We start from the raw sequence: 27011 nt of genomic DNA, 5'->3' as shown, positions 1-27011 counted from the left end.
AGCGCTTGAGATCCTTCAGCTCATTAAAAGGGTGATGGTGGCAGTTATTTGTACTACATTACATTATATCCTTGGATATGAACATGACCAAAGCTAATTATCATGGACCAGTTGAGACCATGTTTTACTTTTGAATATCTTTGCTATGAGATCATATCCTAAACCAAAATAAAAATAAACCCAACTTTTTCAAAAAAGGTCAAAAGATACCAGAATTAAGAATTTTTGCCTAGGTTTCCTTACTGAAAGTTAAGCAATTCCTCTATTTTTCTTACAAGAAATCGACCTGCTTTAAGAAGCAACCTTTTCCCTCTCCGGATGCTGTACTTACACAGCTACCTCACTTCACAGAAGTTAAAGATCAAAAAGAAGGCTATATGAAGACACAGGTTGTATTACGTTATATATTTTACACGTTCTGAAAAATGTTAAGACAGCTTGTCTAGCAAGAAGTGGAACAAACTACAAAAGCAGGTCTGTTGGGGGTGGGTGCAGGGAGGGTGCCCAGCATGCTTTTGCACGCTCAGATAAAATAGAATTCTAGACACAAGGAACACTCTGCAGGCAAAGTAAGGTCAAAAAGTAAGGAAGATAACAGGTGTCAAGAAGCAAGACATGAGAAGTACACAGAGCAAACTGGGCACAAAAGAGGAGTTAAAATCCTGCATCTTGACACTCCTTTGCCTTTGAATTAAACTCGACATAGATAAATAAGTCAACGAGGAAGGACGTAGACAATACAACTACAGTCTACAAATGCTATATTCTAAATGCTGAAAATCAAATACAAAGTGTAGCTAAACATGTCACCTCCAACTGCTCCATCCTCAGTAACCAAACTAGTACATAACTATATATGTAATTATAAGAAGCAAATAAGCAAAGGACCAAAATTAGAAAGCCCAGCAAGCCATCAGGAGGAAGTCCTATGCATATGAACAATTAGTATGGGAGGTATATTCACTTCAAGTAATCAACTTTTAGTCTTGATCTACCTTTCTTCAGCAACTTCAAGTTTAAACTAAGTGCCAATCTCCACATTTTAAATTGCAAATTACTTTCCTAAATCACTTAACAAATATCCTTGAAATTTCACATGTCAACAGCTCATTAATATCTACAGTAAATGTAGCGCTCTGAAAAGAACCACAGATTTTACGTTTATTGAGACAGATAGCTGGCACAGAGAAATAGAGCTCCTTCAATTACTATTTGGCAGAAGCTAACTTTAGTTTAAAATCCGTCTACAGGAATTTATGGCAACACTGCAGTGAAGTGACTATTTTGAATAAGATTAGCTACTGTTGATGGCAATGCTTGGACAGTGTTTATAAATCAAACTTAGAACTTAGTATTTTATAATAGACCACTTCAAAACTATCTTCCATAATCACCTATGCAGTATATTATGATAAATGCAAACATGGCTGGAGATTAAAAGTAATAAAATGATGTACACAAGGTAATGAGTGCAAGCAAACTATAAACAAAGACTTTATCCATACATGTTTTCTATACCTTGTGCCAAACTTAACTCAGACCTTTGTGGAGAACAAAAGATCAAAGTAGCATACCTAATACAAACAGGTATTCAGTAGCCCCAAATCTTATTTTCTTATACTGTGAAAAAAATTTGAACTCGTGATCCTTCAAGAAGGGAACAACATGTATTGTTAAAAAGGCGATATTCTGAATATTAACAGATTTTTTTGTTGATGAATTTTCAATTATACTGTTACCTCAGTAAAATGAAATTTGAAAACTCACCTAGAAATAAGTATATTAAACTAGACATATAGTAGATAAGATTAAAATGTTTTAATTCAGATGAATCTCTGGCAAGCTTTGTAAGACTTAACTTTTCACTTAAAATTCAGAAGGCATCAGGGTGGGGGTTTTCTGTTGGTTTTGGTAGGCTTTTTTTTGCAAGAGTACTAACTTTAAACATGAAAAGCAGATGGCTTGAAACGCTTCCCTATTTATGGGGAAGGGGTTGTACAGTATAAACATTTCTATTTTTTCTGCCAAGATACGGATTCTAGACCATGATTCAGTGAGCACATACACCCATTAAAATGGCAACTATTAATACGAGTGAAGAACACCTTGGTTAAGAACACCTTCCCCTGACCTTAGCCTGCACTAGAGTTGGAAAATAACTCCACAGGAAAAAGGAATCAAATGTGGAAGACTTCATTTTCACCATAAAAACAAAAGCATGTGTGAATGTAAATGAGCATATTTAAGTGAAAACAGTAATAAACAAAATCTGTATTCCACAGTTCTAATTGCCTGCTTCTGTGAGTTTCCTGAAAGGCTCTTCTTCATAGCTAAAAATAGGCATGGATAAAAGAAATCAAAGTTCCAGTGGCTAACTATTATTACAGACTTCGATAACCAATGAATATGAAAAATTGAAATAACAGAAGTGGTTCATTTAACAAAATCTAAGTAGTCTACCAGTAATACATGCGTTAAGCTTAAAATCCAAACATAACTTTTATTTATTCTATATCTGCTTACTCTAAAATAAGGTTTTTAATATTTTGGTTAGCAATCTGATTGCCAATTTAAGAGTTACTGTACCAAAATGTTTGAAATTAACATACCCTTATATATTATGCATGGTCTTTATAGCAACTTCCGTAAGATCTGCTTGACCTGCATCTAAGCATTCTTCTTGCCAATATGGCAGAACACCTATTGCATTTTCCAGTATTTCACTACCATGTAGCTGCATCTTTCTTTAAAATTATTACAATCTTAAGAGCTCGCTTTGTTTCAACTGAATCATTAGTTACATTAAATACGGAGCATCAAGTACTGCCTTGCTGTGTACTGTCCCACTGTGATGTAAAATACTAGAACATCAGCCCATTTCAGAACTTTTTTCCTTGTAATTTCTGGGAGTTTTCTGCAGGTTCTGAGAGTAGTCCATAGTGCCTGCAGATTCATTAAGGTGAGTTCTTAATCCAAACACCCTCCTCTTGATAAAAACTACTGACTCTGAAGGGCATCACCTGTCCTCACTCCAGTCCAAGACAGGAAGCCAGCGACTTTGCAGGCAGTGTAATAGCACACCCAGCAATTGCAAATCATATTTCATGCAACCAAGTTAGTGAGCTACTCTTGCAAATTTTGAAAGTGTGTATGATTTCAAATTAGAAATAAATGTATGAAAAATGAATGGGTCCTTTGAAGGGCTGTAGGCAAAAAGAGATTACCGAAGTTTAATCTTGAACAGATGATGTTCAGAGAAAATGAACAGCAGAAAACATATTGTTTTCAAGCTCTTGGTACAAGACACAAGAAAAACTGAAAACACGTATACTGTCTCTGGGAAAAGTCTCTAAAACTAGGTGCTGGACACACCGGTGTGTATCACAAGAATTTTCATAGAAAGGCAAGAGCTCAAAAATATGGTGTAAAAATAAAACACTACACCAACCTTGTAATTCTTGGCAAACAAGTGCTAACAATCTGAGCACCTAAGCTCACAGCACTCTTGCTGCTACCACCACTTCAAAACCACCTGGCACACTTCTCTGCTGAAATCCAGCAGGTAGCAGCTAGAGAAGAGGTAACAGGTTGCCTGAAACTACTCCCCACATAGACTTTTACTGGTTATTAACAGAGTTATGATCTTACAGTTAAACACGTTAAGGTATTCCCCCCCCCCCCACACACTTCAGGTCAAATTTTACCAAGTTATCCACTTGGGTTGCATGCACAAATATTTACCACAGCTGAACTGCAGAAATTTGTTTAACCTTAGCAAATTATTATACATTTTAGGCTACGACAACATGCAGCAGCAGCAGTGCTGCTTAGGTAGTCCTTGCTTCCTGCTTATGACCCTCTCCCAAAACCATGTCAGCCCAGCAAATTGCATAACTGCGCTACCAATGAGACTGAAAAAGTAGTAAGGGAGCAGGAGCTAGCTATGATCAAGATCAGGGGCAGTGCTGCCAAAAAAAAAATTTTAAAAAAGGGGCTGTATAATCATACCTTGATCTTACATAATGAACTACAGCAGGCACAGTGCAAGCGTCTAGCACAGAAATCCCCCAAAATACATTGCATTTGTTATCTTCTAGAAAAACACAGAGAGTAAAGCAGCCTCAAAAGCTGCTTAGCAATGACCAATTGTCTCAAACGAGTTATGAGAAAATTGGTTTTAAAGTGGTAGATGAGAGAGGGGTATTTAAAAAGTTTGTCTTGGTCAGCTGAGGCTCCAGCGTTTGATCTCAAGATCAAACTACCCAGAGATCCACTACGCAGAGAGGTGGGAGATGCCCCATCCCTGGAACCATCCCAGGCCAGGTTGGACGGGGCTCTGAGCACCCTGCTCTGGTTAAAGCTGTCCCTGTCACTGCAGGGGCTGGGTGGGCTCTAAAGGGCCCTTCCAACCCAAAGCATTCTGTGATTCTGTGATCTCCAGCTTGCCTCAGAAACCAGAGCTCTAGACTTGAGTCATGCTACTAAATTTTGCTGAACAGGCATACAGATAAGCCAAGGTTCAAAGATCCTAATTTTTTCCAAAAACCAGTGTGCATCATAGTGTATAGTTACACAGTTTATAAAAAAAAAAAAAAACACTTTGGCTAATTGGTAAAGAGAAGTAAAGTAGAACGTTAATCTCTTAAAAGGATACAATGAAATATGCTACTCCAAGTGCTTCAGCAAATCTTTCTACTTCAAAGTGCAACAGAAGCACTTTTCGAATCAACTTATTTCAGTGGTATTCTGTACTCTTCTAACAAACTAATTTAGCATGGGATAGAGAGAAGACAGCAAACAAAGAAGAGTGCTGTGTTCACCTCCTGCCTTATCAGCCAGATTTCACTTGTCTTCATTGTGATAACAATTAAAATGCAAAAATACTTGTATTAACTTCCCTAGGCATTGAGAACTGATACAAATAAGATACTAGTAAAACATTTTGTCATTAAATGATAATGGCTCAAGTAAAAATTCTCACAAAACCAGAATGGGATAATTACTGCCAGGAATGATAATGAAGGGCACTAACCCTGCAATCATTCCTGTCTGTACAAAAGAGGGAGTCATCAACATCATCCTTGACCACCTCACTTGTGTTCCAAATTATTGAGCTAGCACACAAAAATTGCCCATTCTACTGATGGAAATAACACCCCAAATACAAGGTAGAGACAGAAGCGGAAGATTATTTGATGCCAGATGAACACAAAACACAAGTCCTGAAGGGCACACTGACATAGACACAGATATACTTCTAGCCAGTTTAACTCCTAAACCAGAAAATTATCAGTGTAACTTACGCATCAACATGAAGAACTCTCTGGCCACTTCTAGCACATGCCGCTGCAATAATAGATTCAGGCAAACCTGAAAGGACACATGCAATTTTTAGAATTTAGTATGCTAAGATACATTAAAAAAAGAAATAAAGTTAGAACTTGGTCAGAAACAGGCAATTCAAACAAAATAAAGTTTACAATGTGAGTTTTTAATACTCTCATGCTACTAAAATAACGAACGCTATTTTGTGTTCATTAGTATTTTCCTATGACCCTCTTGAATGCAACATTTTTTTTTAACTAGTTGCACAGCACATGTCACTTGCAAACACCACTACCTCTGAGTTAAAGCTTGTCACCAGTGTCTTCTCTAGACATCTTGTTGTCATAAACAGATTCAGCATTTGCCAGCACAATGATACCTAAATTTTAATGGGATGCTCTGTAATTGCATCCCTCCTGATACAGACAGGTATCATCTGAGGGCATTTTGGTTTATTTTTGTTCGCTTCAGTGTCTGACATAACGTGAAGACTGTGTAACAACCTATTAAAATGGCATTTTAAAATTAAGACATTTGTGGTAAATGCTGCATGCCCTGGTATATCGTCCAAGGATGCATCAGAAACTGTGAGGGTATAAACCTGCTGGGACAGCATTAAACAATTGTGTACGGCAGACAGAGTCCTGCACGGTGCTGTGTCCTCCACATCATCTGCTGGCAAACATCTCTAGTGTGAACAAGGCTCAGAACTGTATCTGGACTTTGTTTCCGACTGAACTAATTGGCATGCTCCAAAACAGTGCCCAGGAGCACTCTCAATTCTCTGCACGCAGACCAAGACCTGAGTGCAAACAGAAAAGCTAAACTGACAGTGCAGGTGTACCTCCACATTTCAGAGTAGTGTTAGGGACAGAATGAATCTGAGATGGTTGTCCTTAAAGTAGTATCCCTATAAAAGCTCCCAAGTTATGCAATTACGCTCTGTAAAATCAGTGTGTTTTCATAACATTTAGAAAAGATACGTAGTAAAACACAAACAAACAAACAAACAAAGGCTACTGATACTTCTGATACTTCTTTACCAGTGACACCTGCTTGGAATGGCACAGATACCAACTGGAGGTTCAATAAACAAACTAGGCTGTTCTCTAACTTCTATTCCCTCCCACTAGACTTTTACGTGCACAGTTAGATGACTTGGATTTCTGACTAGATTCAGAAAAGCAGTATAGCTCGCTATCTAAAAGGTTCTATGGCACTACCTTTGCCGAAATCTCTTTTTAAATGATCTATTGGGCGTTTAAGCAGGTAATTCAGTAAAAGCAATTAAAATTCTAAGGGACTGGTATTAGGAGACACTTCGGCTTTGTATTCAATTAAGGGATGAGATTAAACAAAGTGAAAGGAGTGTTTCACTGATCCGATTTACAGTGCAGCACCAGAAGCAGCTCTACTAGTACAACTGAAGAGAGACAGAACTGAAAGTGGAAAAAGCCGGTGTGGTAGAGCACAAACTTCTTTGGCTAGCTTTGCACTAAATGTCATCTTCATGAGAATTTTGGGCCTGCGGTTGTCTGTTTCTTCAGAGAGAATACTGCCTTCACTAACGAGTAAAAGGTCAGCATGTTGCCAATCTGATGATTCATTTAAAACACATAATGCAGCATGTTGAAGGTTACTGCACAACTATTTACTACTTGCGGTTTTCACTTATCTAGAGTAAGAGGCTGTTAGACTTTAATAGGACACTAAGTACAATTGAGCACTCAGAGAGACAGGAACACATAATTTTAAATGGTTGCGCTAGTCTTTACTACTTCTAGAACCTGAAATGCAGTCTAGAAAACACCTAGCGGGATTTAGATACATGATACCATAGTTTCATGACTGCTTTAAGCCAGCAAAGGCGAACACAACCATCATAATAAAGAGGTTCAAACTCTCTACCCTTATCTTCAGCCATTCCTGACCTCCTTCCACATGAAGTAGATGGTCAGTTTTGGCAGACCAGTTCCATGGTGGTGCTGGCAGTCCAAAAGTACAAATGTTCGTATGAATACAGGGAAGAAAGTTTAAGGCAGGCATGACAAATTTTCCAAGAAAATAGCTACAAATTCCCTGCAAATTTTCTGTTTTCAACACTTACTATTTTGATGAATTAAAAAAAGAAAATCCCTTTCTGAATTGATAAAACAGGAAAAGTTACAACTGTTTTTTGCATTGCTGACCTTCCACAGCAAGTGAAGACTTATCAGGGAATTAACCTCTGGGGGTAGATGGAAGGGTTAACAATTGCATCAGTTCCTGGGACATTCGTTTCACAGCCTAGAAAGGCTGACAGTCTTTAGAGTTGAATTTTTTGCAGTAAGAACTCAAAACACAGACCATTCTGAACAAAGAGACAAGAAAATACGTAACTGCAGCACACACTTCAGGACTGTCAGAAGATCCTGGATGCACAAAGCCTTATTATGTGAAAGCCACTCCACATTCAGCTGTCCTCTGAAAGTGTTTATATATACGTTTCATTTGTCTCCATCTATAAACTATCTGGAATAGAATCTACAACTACTATTTTGTTTGTACTTCCTGAAAAAGGTTTTCTTTCCCTCATTTGGGCACAGAGAATATTACTCTGGAAATGGAATTGAGAAAATTGTTTCTCCTTCCTTATTGATAAAAGCCACTGAGAAAGTGTTGTAAAACATCACCAGTGCTGCCTGGCTGACCAGGACTGAAGTTATAGCTACTAGGGCATAACTGATTGCTTTAAGCTTGATCCAATTGATACCGTGTTGGAGGTCTGTTCTTCCATTAACCTTGGATGAAATTGTTCCCTGAATTAGCTTCCCCGCTCTTGAAAGCTGGCATCAATTTTCTCCACCAACCCTTTGCTTCCAAGATACTGTGGCCCCCCGAGTACCCACTGGCAACAGAATGAGAAAGTGTAAGAAAGGCAAGGCCCATGCATTTAGCTTTTGGAGGGGCTCTTAGAACGACTTGATGGAGCAAGACACCATTTATTCTTACGGGACAAAACCTCGGTAAACCAAAGAAATAGGACTGTGCCTTGGCACCAGTTTCTGAATTCTCTTCTCCAACAGAAATAAAAAAACCACGGAAAATAGGTAGCTTTGTCAAATGCAAGTTACTCCTACATGTGATCTGGACTGCATGATGGTTACTTTACAAAAGCCTTTTCCAAGAAAGAAGGCTCTGGTAAACAGACAGTTGTAGTTATAGATAGTCCCTCTCTACCTAAGGGAAAAAAAAAAAAACCTAACTTGGAAAAACCTCCTTAGAGAAATAGTAGAGATTTATTTAATGATAACACGCAAAGCTGAACTATCTCCTACAGGATGCTCACAGAGTTGTGCAAAATAGGTCCCCATATATTATTCAATAACAGAGAAATATATTCTTTTTAAAAATTGTTCCCATTTAGAAACAGTTTCCTATTCTGAACTTTGATTTGTCAAAAACTCTAAGCTGGATTATATTCACATTTTGAAATGTGTTCAGACCCTAGCTACAGGGCAGGGCAGACTCCAAAACTTCTCGCTCACAGTTTGGTTTGAAGATAACGATTTATTACAGAATTCAAGTGATTGCAGGAGAAAGGCTATATCCCTAATATTGATTCTGAAGTTTCATTTATGCCTAATAAGTAAATAAAGCTGGGTAACTCCAAGCTGTTTTTCTCATGAAGGATTATTCCAATGCTTCCTGCCACTCAGCCCTCTTGGGGAACAGTCAGCTTCTGTTTTGCCAGCTTAAGGGATGAAGGACTTAGCACTACAACCTGTGTCACTCATGACATTTAATGTTTTTGAACAGGCAGTTGAGTAATGATTTGGATCCAATAACTTGGATCGAAGAACAGCAAGATCTAAACGAGAATCTACATTTCCTTTTAGATTATATAAAAAAAAAAAATTCTAAGATTGTACTGCTGTCAAAATCGGTAATTAAATTGCTGAATCATCAAGATATCTGCCCTCTGGTATAATTAATAGTAACCAATACTTTCCTACTAAGCTATTATGCATATTAGTTACTGTGAAACACAGCACACCTCTCATTCTGTTGTATCTGAAATGAAAATTGCCACTGCAAAAGAACATTTTCTCAAATAAGGTTCCAAATCCAGACAATTTTTAGATTTCCAATGGTATTAGCAGGTGTCCTGGTTTCGGCTGGGATAGAGTTCATTTTCTTCCTAGTAGCAGGCACAGTGCTGTGTTTTGGATTTAGTAGGAGAAGAATGTTGATAACACGCTGATGGTTTAGTTGTTGCTAAGTACTGCTTATGCTGGTCAAGGACTTTTCAGCTTCCCATGCCCTACCAGGGGCACAAGAAACTGGGAGGGGGCACAGCCAGAATAGTTGATCCCAACTGACCAAAGGGCTATTCCATACCATATGATGTCATGCTCAGTATATAAACTGGGGGGGGTTGGCCGGGGAGCAGCGATCGCTGCTTGGGAACTGGCTGGGTATTGGTCGGCGGGTGGTGAGCAATTGCATTGTGCATCACTTGCTCTGTATATCATTATTATTATTATCATTATTATACTGTTACTATTATCATTACTATTTTACTTTATTTCAATTATTAAACTGTTCTTATCTCAACCCAGGAGTGTTTCTCACTCTTACTCCTCCGATTCTCTCCCCCATCCCACCAGGGCAGGGGGAGTGAGCGAGCGGCTGCGTGGTGCTTAGTCACTGGCTGGGGCTAAACCACGACAGCAGGAAATAAGAAGCCTGAATAGGAATTGCATGATCCAACCACAAGAAAGCAGCAACAGATCCAGACTTCCGTGTGTTACACATGAACATCTGGCAGCATAAAAGGGATTTATGTAGAGGAATAAGAAGTCCATGCAATTCTTGTATCAATTTAATATGGTGACTCAGAAGTTCTTCGTATTTGAGGCCGAATCAATTCAGAAATAGCAGTGCTTGTTATCAAGAAGTATAAATACTTTCTGTGCCTCCTGGCCCTTTCATATCCCCCTTTAAAATGCTTCCACACGAAATATTTGCATTATGTTAAATAGTCTTGCACCTCATTTCCCTTACCAGAAAAGCAAAGATAAAGTTTTCTCCTTTGTGAAGGAGGACTGATTAGTACCAGTTGAAATCTATATCATCATTCCTTAAAGCCATTGCTTTGTTTCTCCACTCACTAACCTCCACTTATCAGATGCAGTATTAGGTAAATTAGCCTCTCTGGCCTTCTCAAGGAAACATTTATTTAAAATTTCAATTAAGTAGGACATTACATCTGCAGACAGATATAAAAATAAGTATAAAATCAGGAATTTTACTCCTTAGCGATCTCTGGGTCACTAACATGTTCTAATAGGTAGAATTTCATAGGTGCTTCTTAACATCTATCCGGAAAGTGATGCATTTGCATGAATCTGTGACACCGCCTCATTGAAATACAAGTGCAAAGTCAAAGTGAACCAACTTCTAAGTCTTTCTAGTACTGGTCCAGGAAGAGTGCTGACTACATACTTGCCCTTCTGTGTTTGGACTTCCTGCATCCTGTTGGAAAGATACTGGGGGAAAAAAAAAAAAAAAAGGAAAGCAGATTAAATTGTAACAAGCTGGCTCTAATTAAGACTAACAAACATGGTGGCACAGCTCACTTCAGCATGCAGAAACTGCAGTTAGTCCTACAGACTCTTCTATTTCTGCAGCTGGTGAAAGGTCAGGAGCACAAGTCTCATGAGGAGCAGCTGAGGGAACTGGGGTCGTTTAGTCTGGAGAAGAGGAGGCTGAGGGGAGACCTTATCACTCTCTACAACTACCTGAAAGGAGGGTGTAGTGAGGTGGGTGTTGGTCTCTTCTCCCAAGTAACAAGCGATAGGACGAGAGGAAATGGCCTCAAGTTGCGCCAGGGGAGGTTTAGATTGGATATTAGGAGAAATTTCTTCACAGTAGTCAAGCATTGGAACAGGCTGCCCAGAGAGGTGGTGGAGTCACCATTCCTGGAAGTGTTCAAAAAATGTGTAGACACAGCTCTTTGGGACATGGTTTAGTGGGCATGGGGGTGTTGGGCTGACAGTTGGGCTGATGATCTCAGAGCTCCTTTCCAACCTTAATGATTCTATTCTAGTTTTGCTTTCATTAAAAAATAATCCAGCCACCAAGGCAGGAAGCCTGAAATTAATTATTACTCTACCCTTAATTGTTTTAGTGGTGGACTTGGTAGTATTGTGTTGTTGGCTGGACTGGATGATCTGAAAGGTCTTTTCCAACCTAAACGATTCAATGATTCTATCTGCACAATGCACTGGAAACTGCTGCAAGAGATTCCGGGACTACATCAGAAACAGTTGCAGCACCAGAATAAAGCACCCCAGCAAGCAGACAGTACAAATGCTAGGTTCACAACAATCTTACGATGGACAATACAGGCCACTTTTGATAGCACTAGTTTTCACTGCCAGCTGTCTAAGCCCTATCTCTATTACAGCCTTCTTGGATACATAAGAGGCAGATTAATCTCAATAAATCTCACAGATGTGGCTGCCGCAAGCTGACCTTGAAGCCTACATCTGGTTGTTTCCAGCAACCTCTGACCAAGATAATGCCCATTACATGTATTTTTGGACCCTCCCTATGAAGCAAAATCAGCCATGCTTTCATTTTCATGAATAATGTGTTGTAATTACAAGTAAATAAGCAAGAATTAGAGGAATTAGCTACACATTATATGCAGTTATCAAGATACCAATTCTACTTTTGGTTTCAACACAGCAAAATTAAAATTAAGGATAACTGCTAAGCTAGAAAACTCTTTTCTTCAGCTTTAAAAGCCAACTGATTTTAAAAGCTTTACAAAATAATGTAAAATTGTAATTCACCTCTGTGTAATCAAAAATTAATTTCAGGCTTATACATTGTGTCTCTTCTGATTAGCAGCCATACATAATGCTATAGTGATGCACTGCCTCTTCAAGTGACTTTAAGTGGATACATTCACTGCCCCAAGCAATTTATAAACTAAACAGTTTCATATGTGTGGATGCATCGTGGTTCCCAAGTTGTTCACTGTAAACTATTTCCCAGTCATCCAGCTGATAAGCTTTTACTGAATTACACAAGCTTCATCTTGAAAAAGGTTTAAATGTTTAATTTGCTTTACTGTCTACTAAATAAATCACAAGAGGCTTTTACATAATATAAAATGTTGAAGGGAAATATATTAAAAATGCTGGAACACAGAGAATTTCAAAACAATCTTCTGGAATCAGACAGTTGACCAACTGCAATAAATTTTGTTTGTATCTGAACTTCTAAGAAGAGAAGAGCAGCTGTCTCTGGAGAAGCTCACTACACAATCTTTATGGTATGTTTTTGGTATATGTAGAACTTAAAAGGCATTTTATAATTTAATCACAAAGCTGAAATACTTATTGTATATAATATTTTAAGTTGAAGCTAGCTAATTAAAATTTATTATAGGTTTCATTCATTTTATTATACGCTCATATTGCAGAATAATATCAGAAAATATTTCTGCAATACAGAATATGGTAGTGGCACAGAAATGACAACCCACTAAGACAAGTAGGAAATCATAACCGGTCAAGGAAGGAACCACAAGTAAAAAGTTTCTCCTCCCACATTAGTAATTCCGTATAGTTATCTGTGTCCATCAGAGGAACATGGCAGTGAAAACACAGAATCTCACAGTTGGTGCAAATAAACGTTATTCAGAAAAGGAACACAAGCAGGCACTTATGCTCCAAATAATTATCAACTTGTTACTAAAAATCATGTCCAATCCAGTGTTCTCTGAAGGCGGGGGGGTGGGGGGGTGGAAATCAGTAAGAGAATGCACTTTCTGAATTTGGCTCCAAGTCATAACAGCCCAGGAAAATGAACATACATGAGATCTTGACAACAGCATGAATACAACACAATTTTAGCCTATTAAACATTTTTATAAAAATTGTATCACTGGATGAGCCACATTGTGTGGCAAAGTTCTACTGTATCCAAACATTTTGCTCATGGAATTTCTAAGACACTGAATCGAGGTAACAGATTAAAAAACTAGTACCCAGTTTGGCAAACCACTTTTTGAACTACAGGTGAAAGCAGATTTCTGCAGGGGGAGGAATTCTGTTAACTGGAAAGGAACAGCAGCTTTACTTTTCACTATTCGAGGGCTAAATTTTGGAAGAAATATCAAATTTCTGTACTTGTATATAAATGATTATTATCTATATAAGTACATCCCCTTAAATCACATCTATTAAGGAAGATGACAGGTAAAATCCAGAAGAGTCTTTGCGTCTTAAAGAAAAAAATAAAGTTGTACCAAATAAAGAGGGTTTGTAAGTAGACATCTCTAGCACATACTACAGCTCTGAGTCTAATCTTTGGTTTACAACCAATAACAGCAGATAAAGAAAAAGCCAAGCACATATATTAAAAGATCTGTATAGTAAGACACACATTAAGTTTTATTTTTACCTGAGTCTCCTAATACTTTCACTTCCCTTTCTGCCTCCCTGCAGGAAGATAGCTTGCTCTCCTTGCTCTTTATACATTTTTAAGCATTTTGTAAAAGGAGATTTAAAAAGTAAAAAGTTTCTTCTCCTACATTAGTAATTCCATATAGCTATCTGTGTACCAACAGAAGCTCTTACAAAATGCTTTGGTTGGCTCTAGAGCAACCTCAATGCACCAGTGACTTACAAAGAGACGAGTTCTTGTAGAAGGATTGAATTTCCAGCTTTACAACCATTCTCCAAACAGTGGAATGACATTTTCTACTGGGGACAGACAAATGGAATTCTAGTCTGAATCAGAAGTAACTGAAAAGTACCATGCTAAGACTTTTTCTAAAGCACTGTTTCACCTTGATATGCAGATGACCTACTAAGTATTTTTCACAGCAGGATCACAGGAATACTACAGTCTCTTATTTTGTAAGATCAGCACTACAATCTGGAACACCTGAGGAACGCTAACAGGCTGAGAAGGACAAGATTCACAACATAATGAGTTTTCCTACAAAAGCAGGAAGGGACATTTCACAGTATCTGGGAAAGAATCCTTTCTGAGATATCAGTGGGAGTCCAAGCCTCCAAGAAGGCTGTCAGAGCACCTCTGCTACACAAAAAAAAATTCAGAATAGAAGGCATGCCAGAAAAAAATTCCTCAATTTTAGTCAGGTTAAAAAAAACTCAGATAAAGGTATGTTTACACTTGGAGAATACTAAAATAATAAGATAAAAGGGAGGGCGAGGAGAAAACTGCAAGTCAGTGTTCATTTTGTTTGACATTGACATGGACAGGTAATGACTTATTTACAAACAATAATAATATGGGTCTATTTCCTCCTTCCAGACATCAACATTACAAGACAGTGCCAATGTATTAGTCCACAATGACCACTGACATCAAAAAATACCCATCTTCAGCTGGTATTCCATCTAGCTTTTGTTGTAACAGCTGCTGATGTGAACTGAAGACTGTGTACTTATATAAGATAACGTAGCCAAAATATCAGCCCAAAAGAGGTATTAGAAAACATTTTAGGCACATCCTAAAAATATCCTGCAACAATAAAAACATTAGGAATTATTCATTTTTCAATTTTTTTTTCACATCAATCTTCAGTGTTAACTTCATAGTTCACATCCATAACATTTAGGTTAGTTTTTCACGGTATATTTAAAAAATTGTATTAGTATCTGGAAGTGATTTTTCCTAACACTATACTTACATAAGATAAACATAAAGTACTTACACCACTCCCAGCATATCGAACAATAAATAATAGATTCTCCTGACAGGACTCTGATGACCTGGCAAAGCCCGAGTGCTTTCAGCCAAAATCATATGAAACCATAAATCACTCTTTATTTTATAGAATATTTCAAAACGGATTCCTGCTTTCTACCTTGAAAGTCATTTCATGTGTTATTTATAACCACTGAAAACCAGAATGGAAAGAAAATTGCATACAACTAGAAAATTTACTGTGACTGCTTTTATCAAGAATAACTCCTTTTTAGAAAAAAATTAGAATTACTGGCAGACAAACCTGTGAATACAACCACCTTTTAAAGAGCCATATCCTTTACTTCACAACTCCACTGACACTTAATACAGGCCTTCTGGAGTATCAGAGACAAGTTTAAGAAGTTAAGACTGAATATAATCCAATCAACTGAAGAAATTCAAAGATAAGGATGACCCTGCATCCTTATCCACACCACCTATAAATACGCACAGCCATGCTGCAGATCTTTGCACTTACAGTTGTTTCTGCCATAAACACAACATTGCTGAATGTTTTGCTTATGAATTTTCCTGACTGACAACTGCCTGAAGAGAAAAGCTCTGCCATCCACTCCTAGCTCCGAGTGTCACTCTCAAACAGATGCCTGCTTCCCGAGATAAACATTTATCAAAGAACTCACAATGTTCCCCCTCGCTATAAATGTACTACCATTTTAATGCCTGCACTAATTTAAAAGTTGACCCCACAAAAGCTTATCAATAATGAACATGACTAATGCCCACGTTGAATTCCTCAAGAAAGCACTTACATCAGCCCTCCAAACCTAGATCCTACAGGCTTTTAGACAAATAAAAATCACTGAATATCACTTTCCAAAGAATAGACCTTCCAAAACACCAGAACTGCTTTGAAGATTGATGATATTGCATAATATCTGCTTTGGCAGAGAACCGTCCAGTAAATCCATTCCTGTTTGGTTAGTGGGTAACTTGACCATAGTACTATATTCAAAAAGCAGAAAAGTAGGGATACGAGAGGCCGGGAAGGCAAGAGTGACTTCAATGCTGCAACAAAAAAGCGGGTAGAACAAAAGAACAATATCATAATGGCTTTAATTCTCACACTGTGTTGCCATCAAAAACCTCAAGATATGCCCACCAATTTTATGTCACACGATAACCTAGCTTCCTTTAGAACTATGGATATAAACTCCATGACAGTAGTGAAACTTTTGCTGCTGACCCCACCAGAACTAGTATTTTTGCACTTCACATCCATCTTGCTCTAAACTTGCCCACAGAAGAAAATGTTTAATCTGGGTTAAGGCAAAGTAGTTTCTTCAATAAGCGAATTTACTTTTCCCACAGAAATATTGATGAAGTCATTGAACCTAAGCATTAAAGGGAGCACCGATGACTAAAATTTAGTGAGGTTCCATTTTCATTAAGCTTACTACAGGGAAACAGTTAAATGAGCCTGAAATAAAAACAAATTCAAATCTAATGTCACCACTCAATCTAATTACTAAAATTAACAGATGCACAAATTACAAAACCAGAAAAAGGCCACACATGCAGAAAAGAATGCAATTACTACTGTGCAGTTAAAAAGATCATTAACACAAACATTGTAGTTATTACATTATGACAATTAAATATCCATAGGTACGCTCAGCACTGGTTACAGCATTAGAAACCAGAGAGTTAAAGACAAGGGTAAGATACTCCCTCAAGAGTCATTTCCCAGCAGAGAAGACAGGTGAAAATTTTACTTTGAATAATCTTCCACACCGAGTAGTTTAATACAGATTAAAAAAACCAGTAGTCCGCAGTGTTAGTCACCATTTAGATATGTTCTTAGTAAAAAGGAACGCAAAGAAAAGACAAAATAATTCCTACAATGCAGAATTCTGAAAATCTTGAAATAAGTTACAGCAGTACTCTCTACAGGTGGGCAAAACCGCATCCTTTAATACAAATCCACACCATTACCACCAAATACAGCAATATTTCAGAGGAAGAATTTAGCTCGAAGAATTTCCTTCCCCAGCATCAAAGCTCTAGTATTACAAGATCATTCCAAAGCAGGGAAGATCGTATTTGATGGGTGTCGCACAACCAACTCTCACTGGCACAGACAGTTCAGCCAAAAGCGCCTTTGCTGGCGAACTGCCAGCTTCAGGTGAATTCTTCTAGGAGCGTGCCTAGTCGTGCACAACCTCTTCCCTCTGTAACGTCGTACCGCCAACCACCGCTCCTCCGCAGCGAGCAGCCTGGTATCATCTAACACAGGCATCCAGCAAGCACAACACGTCAGGGGCCACAAAAGACAGCACCCAAGAGGAGACAGCCGCAGCTGGAGCGATCCGCTCGGCCCGACCCCTCGGCACAAGGGTTGCCAGAGCAAGCTGGATTATGTTCTACCTTCATCAACAATTACAAAAGCTGCAGAAGAGATTTTGGCAGCAGGTTTTTACTCTTCCATTGGAATCATGAAAAGATGAAGTCTTTTATATGAGTTACAGTCAGCACTTTTAAAGAGGTAAAACCTTCACCAGCTTCTTAGTAGCTAGAATAGCTACTCCTACTATTACGATTTTCACTTTCCAGTTTCCTTAGTAGCAAGAATAGCTAAATAGCCTAACATTAATTGTATATGCCTCTGAGTTTACTTTAATTTTCTACATCACTGCATCATCTACATAAACACTATTTTTCTCGTGGCAGTAAAAAGTGAATTATCCTCAAAAATCACACAAGTCATGCACTTTTTCATATTTCACCCTTTTAGTTTGGTACTTTAGCCTTTCATTGTTTACCATTTTTCTCATACACTCAAAATATTCACAAATCTGAACACATATGAAAATGTCAGATTCATTACTAGGCCTTCTACTCCATACAACTTGGTTAAGAACACAGACAGGATCTCTTAATTTGCTGAAGAACCTTAATTTTGCATTTTTAGTAGAGTCATGGTGAACAATGGGGACAGTATGTTTTTATAAGCTCTCACAAACTCCAGAATTAAACCAGAAATCCTTTAAGCAATTATACATACACCGTAAGGGGATTATTTTTTTCTGGTAAACACTGAAAACAGCATTTACATTAAAAAAACTCATTCATTCTATTCCAAATTGCTAGAAGTCTTAAACCTGAAGGACACAATTTGACAGATTAATGAACTCCAAAAACATAATTCCTGATTTCACATGGAAAACAGTAACATTTGCAAGCGTCTTCCCTTTTGTGCTCCAGTTAACATCTTGAGCTGACTGTGGGAGCTCTTCATAAATGCAAACAAAATTTGATTGTAAATTTGGGACCTCCAAACAGTAATGTATTTCAAACACTTTAAGACTAGAGCTCAATGCTGAATTTCAGGTGGGGGGCTTATCAAGACCAGTTTGAGCCAGGCCACTGTCACTGGCTTCTACAAAACAGAAATCTATTAAATTAAAGATTATTATGATACACTAGCAGCAAGTATCTCACTTTTGAAGGAATATTTTAGAATTTGTCTTGTAGTTACAGTGTCGTGGTATGTTTCAGTGAGACACTCAAGATCTCCATCATTATTCACCTGAACAGGAAACAGGATGAACTTGTGCAGGATATAGAAAGCGCAGAGTTAAGTCTCTGGTATGTGCAACTATTCAACCTTGCATTTGTTCACATACTGAGAAATACACTTTAATGAGGAAGACCAAAAAAAAAAAAGTTTTGGGTTGTTTGTAAGCAGACATAGAGATTAGGAAAAACTTTTATGAGAGAAAAGTTCTTGTATTACAGGACGCAATTTAAAAAAAAGAGATTATCAGCATATACCATACGTACTGCAACAACATAGAGCTTAGCTCTTCAGAGCTATTTTCAGTGCATAAACTCGACCAGCGGGAGGGTATTCCAGGAAAAAGGGCTGCCAAGGGTGGCCGTCAGACACAGCTTTATGAGGTACCGAAGGAGCACTGGCTCTCAGGCGCGCCGGGCAGGCGTACCTGACCGGCTCCCGGCTGCAGGGCTCCCGGCGATCCCCCTCCCAGGTGAAGCCCCGCTCCACACGTACCTCCTTGCCACCTCTATCTCTAAGCAAATCCAGACACTCAGGTCTTGGGAGCGACCCCAGAGCGGCCCGCAGCTGCAGCCCCCCCGGCCCGCCCTCCCCAGACGCCGCTGCCGCCTCCCCGCCCTCGGCCGCCAGCTCTGCCCTGCGCCTCCCCGCCGCCCCCTCTCGAGCACCGGCACCTCGGCAGCCCCCGCCCGGCCCCCGCCGCGGCAGCCCCGGCGCAACCCGCCGCCTCGGCGCCGTCTCCTACCGGTCCCTATCACCACCACATCGAACTCGGAGGGCAGGTTGTCCGCCATCTTGGGAGGGGCGCCGTCACGTGCCCGGCGCTGGCGGAAATGGCGGGGGCCGCCGGCAGAGCGCGCGGGGGCTGCTGGGAGATGCAGTCCCGGGCAGGGCAGGGCCGGGCCCGCCATGGCCGCCCTGCTGCCGCGGGCGTGCGGGGCCCCAGCGGCCTTGTGGAAAGCCTGCGGGCACGGCGGCCCGCTGCTCCTCTGGCTGGCTCTTCGCACAACGCTCGCGTCAAAACCAGCAGCCCCCGGGCCGGCTCGCAGCCCCCCTGGCCGCTGCTCCCGCTGCTCCCGCTGCTCCCTCGCCCCGAGGGCCGGGCTTTGCCTCGGGCCTTGCCCCGTTCCCTGCGGGCCCCGCTGCCCCGTTCCTCCGGCCCGGCCCGCTCGGGCTGGCGGCTGGCGAGCGGGTCCGACCGAGGGCCCGACCGAGGGCCCGCCCGGGCTGGCGCGGGGGGTGCCAGGGGCGGAGAGCCTCGCCTGCCCCGGGCGGCCCGCCGAGGCGTGAGGCGGGAGCTCGGCCGTGCCATGCCCGCTCCGCGCGGGCGGCCAGCGGCACCCCCAGCCGCCCGGCCCCTCGCCCATCTGGCTGTCCGCCCATCCAGAGATCGAGCCCTTCGCCTGGATCCAGGAGTGCGGTGGGAAATGGCGGTGAATGCATACCAGCTCCTAGCATCGATGGGCAAACTTTGGAAATAGTCGTACGACTGCATTCCACCTACTTACTCGAAATGCAAAATACGTCGACGCAATGGTTCAACGCAAGCAGCCATAATTTTGTACAATTTATGTGTCGATTCCACTGAAGTTTCTTGGATGACCAGCCCTTCAGTACCTCACGAGAGATACCATTTTTGTTACTTCCCCCGGCATATGGACTGTTTCCAAAGCTTCTATTGTTTGTTCAATCTCATTGATCGCTACACTTCATTAATATAGCCAAGACAATATTTCCCCTATTATTTTAAAAAAGACCCGTTGCTCCCCAGTTGTAATAATTTCTTTCCTTTATCCACCATGTCGAAGACAGATTTTAAAAGAAAGTGTATTAGTTCATCTATTCCTAGCCATTAATTTCATGTCCTTCCTTGTTAATGAACAGCCATATTATACATGGGGCTGTACTTCATTCTCTGCATTCAAAAACCTATTTTTCTCAACCCATCGATTAACATTAACTCTTTCTTTGTTTTCCTCTGAAGCCTGAAGTCACACCTCAGTCTTGCTCTGCCTCTTCCTTCACCTCACAAAGAAATGAAGGGGAAATCAGGGGTGAAAGCCACCGAATCTACTGTTTCAGAGCAGCCCACTCATTCTGAGTGAAAGAAGAGCAAGAATGAAAAGACGTATTCGAAAAAGCCAGATATAGGCAAAATAACCTAGCACAGCATACCTGTGCCAGAATACACTGGAAATATCTAGCAAGTTTTGCTTTTTGTTTTGCGCTTAATGGCTTATATGGCTTTAAACTAATCTCTTAGTATTAGTCATTGTGTCTGATTATATTAAAGTCTTAACACCTTAAATCAATAATAACAATAAACCAGCTAGCAGCCTGTTAACACCTTATTACAAGCTCCTTGTTCACATAGCCAAAGAACAGTGAAAATAGCATAAAGCGACTAATGGAAACCAGACACCAGCTCACCCCCGCCGTACTGCCAGACCTGCTAGAACAGACTGCAGCCCAGAAAACAGCCTAGCAGGAAACAGCAAACGGCAAGAGCAATAAATACCTAGATTTAAACACCAGTACTTGATTCCCATGCTAAGAAATGCATAACAGAGAAAATTAGTAATTATGGATTCAGGTATAAAGATAGGAAGAGCAAATCTTATGTTCCTTATATTTATGCTTTCAAGAGTCCCACAGAGATTTAAAAAAAAAAAAAATCCATTCTGCAGCTTGCATAGTGCAATCCTGTCAATGAAGCTGTCAATTCTACTTTTTAACCTGTAACAACAGAAATTTAGCTCCAGAATTCTCACAATGCTGGATCCTCCTGACCTAAATGTCTTGAGTTGAGGAACAAAGCATCACTATATCGGTTAGATCAGGTAAGACAAATTCTCCTTGCACATCCTTTTCTTACTGAGGGAGGGCATACTCATGAAAATAAATTTCATTGTGAAAACCTTTTGTTATTTTTTAGTATAATTCTAGGACTGCACTAGAACAGAGGTTTTTCACTGTCAATGTCTTACTGTTTCTCAAGTGCTTAAGTATTTATCCCACCACAAAATGCTGTTGTTTGGTTCTGTGAGTTCCTGTTAGCTTCATTCATAAGATGCAATCAGTGCAATCCTATTTCGTGATGACAGTCATTATCCACTGGACCAGAAATTCTTCTTAGTACTATTTATTTGACAAAAATGATTATTCAGGATCTTTAACTGGAACGTTTGTCAGCCCCATACAACATAAAAATCTTTCTCTGTACTTTACAGTTTTAATATCAGCAAATGTAGAAGTAAAATATGTAAGTATGAATAATTTTTATGAGAATTTCATGGACCTTGAGAAAATGTCTTACCATGTTTTTCTCTTTAGCTATTTAATTGCAATGTCATAGTAACAGAAAGCAGCATACCCAATTCTGCATGGATGAATAAGCACATTCAATAAAGAAGATTTAACAGAGTAAATCAAACACTGGATTAAACATTTTCTGCATAACAGACCACAAAATGGGCATTCATTTTGCCAATAGATCCTCTACATTAGAAACAAATAGAAATGCACACCAACATAATTAAACTGCACATCCTGTGGCCTGATTGCAGAATTTCCCTATATTTTCTTAAACTAGGTCTCATCAATTAAGATCGCCCAAACGCATTCAAGAATGCACACTGACGAGACTAAATGTATTTTTTAACCAACTGTATCAAATAAATTTGGTTTTCTGTGTTTTATGAAATAATTCACAGTCCTGTATATTGCAAAGGATTCATACAGCATTTTTAGCAATAACAGTTCAGAAAGACACATGCAAAGATCAAGTTAATATTCCACATTTAGCAGCTCTAAATATTTTTTCCACAAGCAACTTTTCCTGCTTTGATCTCAAGCAAATCATCTCTCTCATAAAACCGTGGGGGTTTGCTATAAAGCAAACTTCTGTTTGGGATTTTCACATATTCATAGAACTACCTTTCTCACTTTAAAGTCTGTGTAGTTAATATCCAACTTTATCAAAAATACTTTTCAGAAATACAGTAATCTTAGAAAAAACCCATAAACTATGTAAGTGCTTTTACTTTCCAAGGTAGAAACACCCAAGCCCAAGGCTGTAGAGAAAATCAGGAAGAATCAGCATTGGAATTACGGAGTTTCTAATCACCTCAAGATCTAGTCTCAGATCATTTGATCAAGTATTTCAAATAACAAACGGCAAATACTTCATATTCACTACAATAATTTTATTTTTTCAAGATACATAGTATCTTTATCCTGCAGTGACTTCACGAGTGAAATCTCATTATTCATTCTATTATTCACTCAACGGATACGGAATTTAATTCTACTCGAGTACCAGTTTGAATAAGGATTAGCAGCAGGATCGGGCCTATTAGCTGCTTGAAACATCTATTGAATAACCTGATTTATCCCAACTAAATGGCGCATTAGTTCAGGCAGCAAGAAAATGTTTGTGTGTTGCTGAAGTTATGCAGGGTTGTCATATAGAGTTTGCTGTTACGCAACTGTCAGTCACTCAAGCATGCACAAACTAGATTGTTCATTAACTACAGAAACAGCCACTCTACATTCAAGCATGTTTATGAAAAAAATGATCTGTTTCCAAATTTCTTCTAAAGTCTGACACACCTTTATTCTAACTTCTTCTTTGTTAGCACTATCTGAATTTTTCTTTCTTCCTGTCACAGCTTGCAGTGGTCAGTCCCAGTCATGCCCATAAAACACATTACTTGTGTTTTATTAGTGGTGTTAGACTCTAAACTGCGAATTCTCAATTGTATGTAGACACTTAATTCCCAAGGATGGTATGAATATTCCCTTCATACAGTAACCTTGGCCTTGGTAGATCAGAGAACTACACATCTATTAAAAACCCCGAGTAATTAAATCCACATTCTCTACCTAAGGAGCACTGAAACTAATTCCATAAGTTGCCCCTTTGATTACTAAGATGCGAGTAAATTACAGGATTGTTTAGAGAGATGGGGAAAGAGCATTACATTTCATTCTACTTCTGTAAGCATGCAAGGCAAGAAGTCTATTTTTCCAATCTTTAATAATGGCATTCTGCAAAAATTCTGTAGGTCTCTCACTGCAGCCAAAACTTGAGCACAGAGGAGAAGAACCCAGGACCACAGCTTTCATCAGGCTGCTCTGCCCAGCGTAAGTGGCAGAGCATGGAAAGAAGGCTCCACTGCAGCTTCACTAAGATTCACTCTGAGATTGCCTCAGAGTTTTACAGGCTTCCTAAAACTACAGATGTGCAGGATGAAGGAGATGGTCTTTGCAGTAGCCCAAAAGTTCAGTTATTTTTTATGCTACAGGCTAATCTTTAATGCTTAAAATAGCTGATGGACCTACGATGATGATAATATGCTGCAGCTTTTATTGCTTGTCTCTTAGAGACGTGGAGGAAAACTTACTTTAGGAATTGGAGACCCGGAGAACTACTAGTAGTAGAATCAGACTGTATCTTGATTTACATTGACATAAAACCATGTTGTTAGTGCATTATATGCAATATATGGTGTCAGTTCAGTTTTTTATTTGGTTAGATTACTTCTCTCAGTGCTCTGTATCAGTGGCTAAAACAATTTGGTATAGCACATGAATTATTATTGCTGTATCTTCTTTTACAGAAGGGTTTATTTTTTGAAGCATTTAGGCATGTTTGCAAAACAGCCTTTTACCTTCCTAATTTTCATTCTGCATCTTTTTTTTCTTAAAAAAAAGTGTACTTTTTAGGACTACTAAGAGACAGAACAGTGTAAATTATTTTTGAAACAGATGTCATGTCAACATACTTAAGCAAAGGACTAAAACTTCTTTGTACATGCTCAGAAAAAATAATCAGGAGTTTGAGACTATGTTTTGGGTTTATACGCTGTAAATTTTTAAAGGAATGTGTTTCTTTTCAGAAGTTTCCTTCACTTCTCTAGTGGACTAAAGTGTGCTCTTTACTGAATCTGAGAGGTCCTTGAGAAGACACAGGTACTTCTGGCAGAAGTTTGCACATCCCTTTTTAACACTTTCATTTCAGATTTTACACTGTCTGTGGATTACCAGTTTGTCCTATTCAAATGAATAAAAGAATATGCAATTTACCATCATCATGCCATCAGTCTGTAAATGAAAATTTAAATGGTTCTCCAAAGTATTAGAACTCCCAAATTCAAGATTGGTCAATAAGATGGCAAAGTCAGTTACCTGTGAAAATGCTTTCCTATGCTGATGTCAAGATAGTTTTGAAGTGTGGAATATCCCCACTGCAGATAGATAGGAATGGGCAGCAGTCAGTTCCTGCCTAGTGTCAGTGAAGAGGCTGATACCACAGCCAAAACTGTGATCTAGAAATACTACGGACTAATGCAGGGTAAGTTATAAGAGAAAGCAAGCAACAGAGCTTCAGTGTACTCAGACATACCCAGTTGAACCTTATCTATGCTAGCTAGGATTTAAATTATAAACTCTTTTAGAACAGATGCATTTTGTATATGTATCAAAGTATGTTTGTATAGCTTAATTGCATGTTCTACGTGATAACTTGGCATGTTTAAAATATTCTTTTAATAACCAATGTCTTCTGTTTCTTCTCATCTGCTGAAAATGACATTGTTAGAACAAAATTTCATCTCAATAACGTCAATATAAATTGGGAAGAATTACTGAAATGATGCCATTATAAAACAGGATGTTACAAAGCAGAGTTTAATGCTTTGTGTCCTAGCAATTCCATTATTTATATATTCCGGCATCTAAAAGTCTTGGTCAATTATGGTATTTCAGAAATTGCCAGTGAACAACAGACAAAAGAAACTGATTGGCTATATAGGACTGCTACATAAAGTTGTGCAATAAATCAAGATTAGTAAATAAGGACAAGTGTGTCTAATGGTATTCAGTTCCTGCCTTATTTCATTTGCAGCATTACTTGAAGCAGTTTTTACTGCATAGTAAGAGGTTTTCAGACTTGTGTTCTCAGGGTTTAGGAAGAATGTACCTTTTCCAACACATCTGGAGACTGTAGCTTATGTAAGAAACTAATCTCTTTTCTCTGCAAATATTGATGTTCTTTTATATATTGTATTTCTTTTATTCACCTCTTTTGACTTGTTGCTAATTTATGAATGCAGATTCTTTAGCCATTAGGGCACACTCCTACTTCATTAGAGTCAACAGAAGTTTTACCATGCAAAGTTCAGCTTCCACATCATGGTCTTTGCTGACTGATTAACAAACAATAATTACAGGTAAAGGTGAGATGTATATGCTTTAAACATGAGATAGGAGTAGTTCTGTCATCTCACTGTATATACATATTTAACCATGTGCCCATACAAACACTGAAAAAAAGAGCAATTGGCCTGGGAGATGGATAATATGGCATACGAGGCAAAAAACCCCCAACCAACCATAGAGTGGAAGGCTGTAGTTCCTTATTTGAGGAGAATGATAAGTGCAAGATTCTTGAGTATTTTTTTAAAACGGTAGTATTCTCCAGTCTTGAAAATCACAAATGACATATGGCTGAAGAGAAAAGAGAGGATAAACCAAGACTTTAAGTTCTGAAACTGATAAAGCTCCCTTAGGAAACTCACCATAAATATTATCATATAATTAAAAGGGTTTAAAGTAGTCCATAAAGCTAAGTGAATTGATGTGTCTCATATGCAGTATTTTTACCTAGACTTCACCAGAGATACCATAAACAAAAGACTATAAAGGCCTCAGATGAAATGAGTTCTTGCAGGCTTGGATTCTTGTGAAGACACACGTATCACCAAGGACTCAAACATGAAACTGTATCCCAGAGACATCTAAAAGTTAGGAGTGAGTAACAGTGAGGGACCGATTTCCAGGTAAAGCAAGCTATCAGTCATAACAGTAAGTTAAAAGAATTAAATAATGTATAACAACTATATTTGAAATTATGTAAGGAGGTGAATAAAAATGATGAAGCAAACACTATTTTCACTTTGAGAAAGTCTCTGTTTGAGGTTGAATTTGCCTCAGTTCCAATGTGCTGGGTCTGCCAGTGCTCCACTTCGAGCTCTGCATTAAGAGCAGAGATTTAGTTCAGGCTTTGCAGCTGCAGTGGTGAAAACTTATTAACGTTATCTGAGGGTACATACAGCCAGTGGAGGAGCTGCCAGACCCTCTTACTCTATCTCCCTCTGAAAGGGCATATATGAAAACATCTGTCACTTGTAGGAGGGTGATTTGGGGAGAAGTTTTAGTATTAAAAGGGCTGTGAGTAAAAAGAAAGCCATCGGCTTCCACAGCCATCAGTCTTGTTCGTAAGAAACAGGAATATGTGTGATCACCTCTGATTTTTAGTAAGTGCATTTACTAAAGCCATCTACAGGAAAGGCCTCCTTATTAAGCGTTTCCC

At 39.1% G+C, this 27011-nt stretch overlaps 1 protein-coding gene across 1 annotated transcript in view; it reads right to left on the bottom strand.

Annotated features, from left to right (window-relative positions):
• CHM (CHM Rab escort protein) overlaps positions 1–19431 on the bottom strand; it is a 73053-nt gene extending 53622 nt beyond the window's left edge. Inside the window, exons 1-2 of the mRNA XM_075720801.1 lie at positions 19383–19431; positions 5304–5370 (exon numbers count right to left, since the gene is read on the bottom strand). Coding sequence (XP_075576916.1) covers positions 5304–5370; positions 19383–19431 — 116 coding nt within the window. The remainder of the gene's footprint in view (positions 1–5303; positions 5371–19382) is intronic.
• Between the last annotated feature and the right edge of the window lie 7580 nt (positions 19432–27011).

This window comes from Pelecanus crispus, chromosome 13, assembly GCF_030463565.1.
Source record: "Pelecanus crispus isolate bPelCri1 chromosome 13, bPelCri1.pri, whole genome shotgun sequence".
NCBI lineage: Eukaryota > Metazoa > Chordata > Aves > Pelecaniformes > Pelecanidae > Pelecanus > Pelecanus crispus.
The sequence above is the reverse complement of the archived record's forward strand: the minus strand, read 5'-3'. Positions and strand labels throughout refer to the sequence as shown.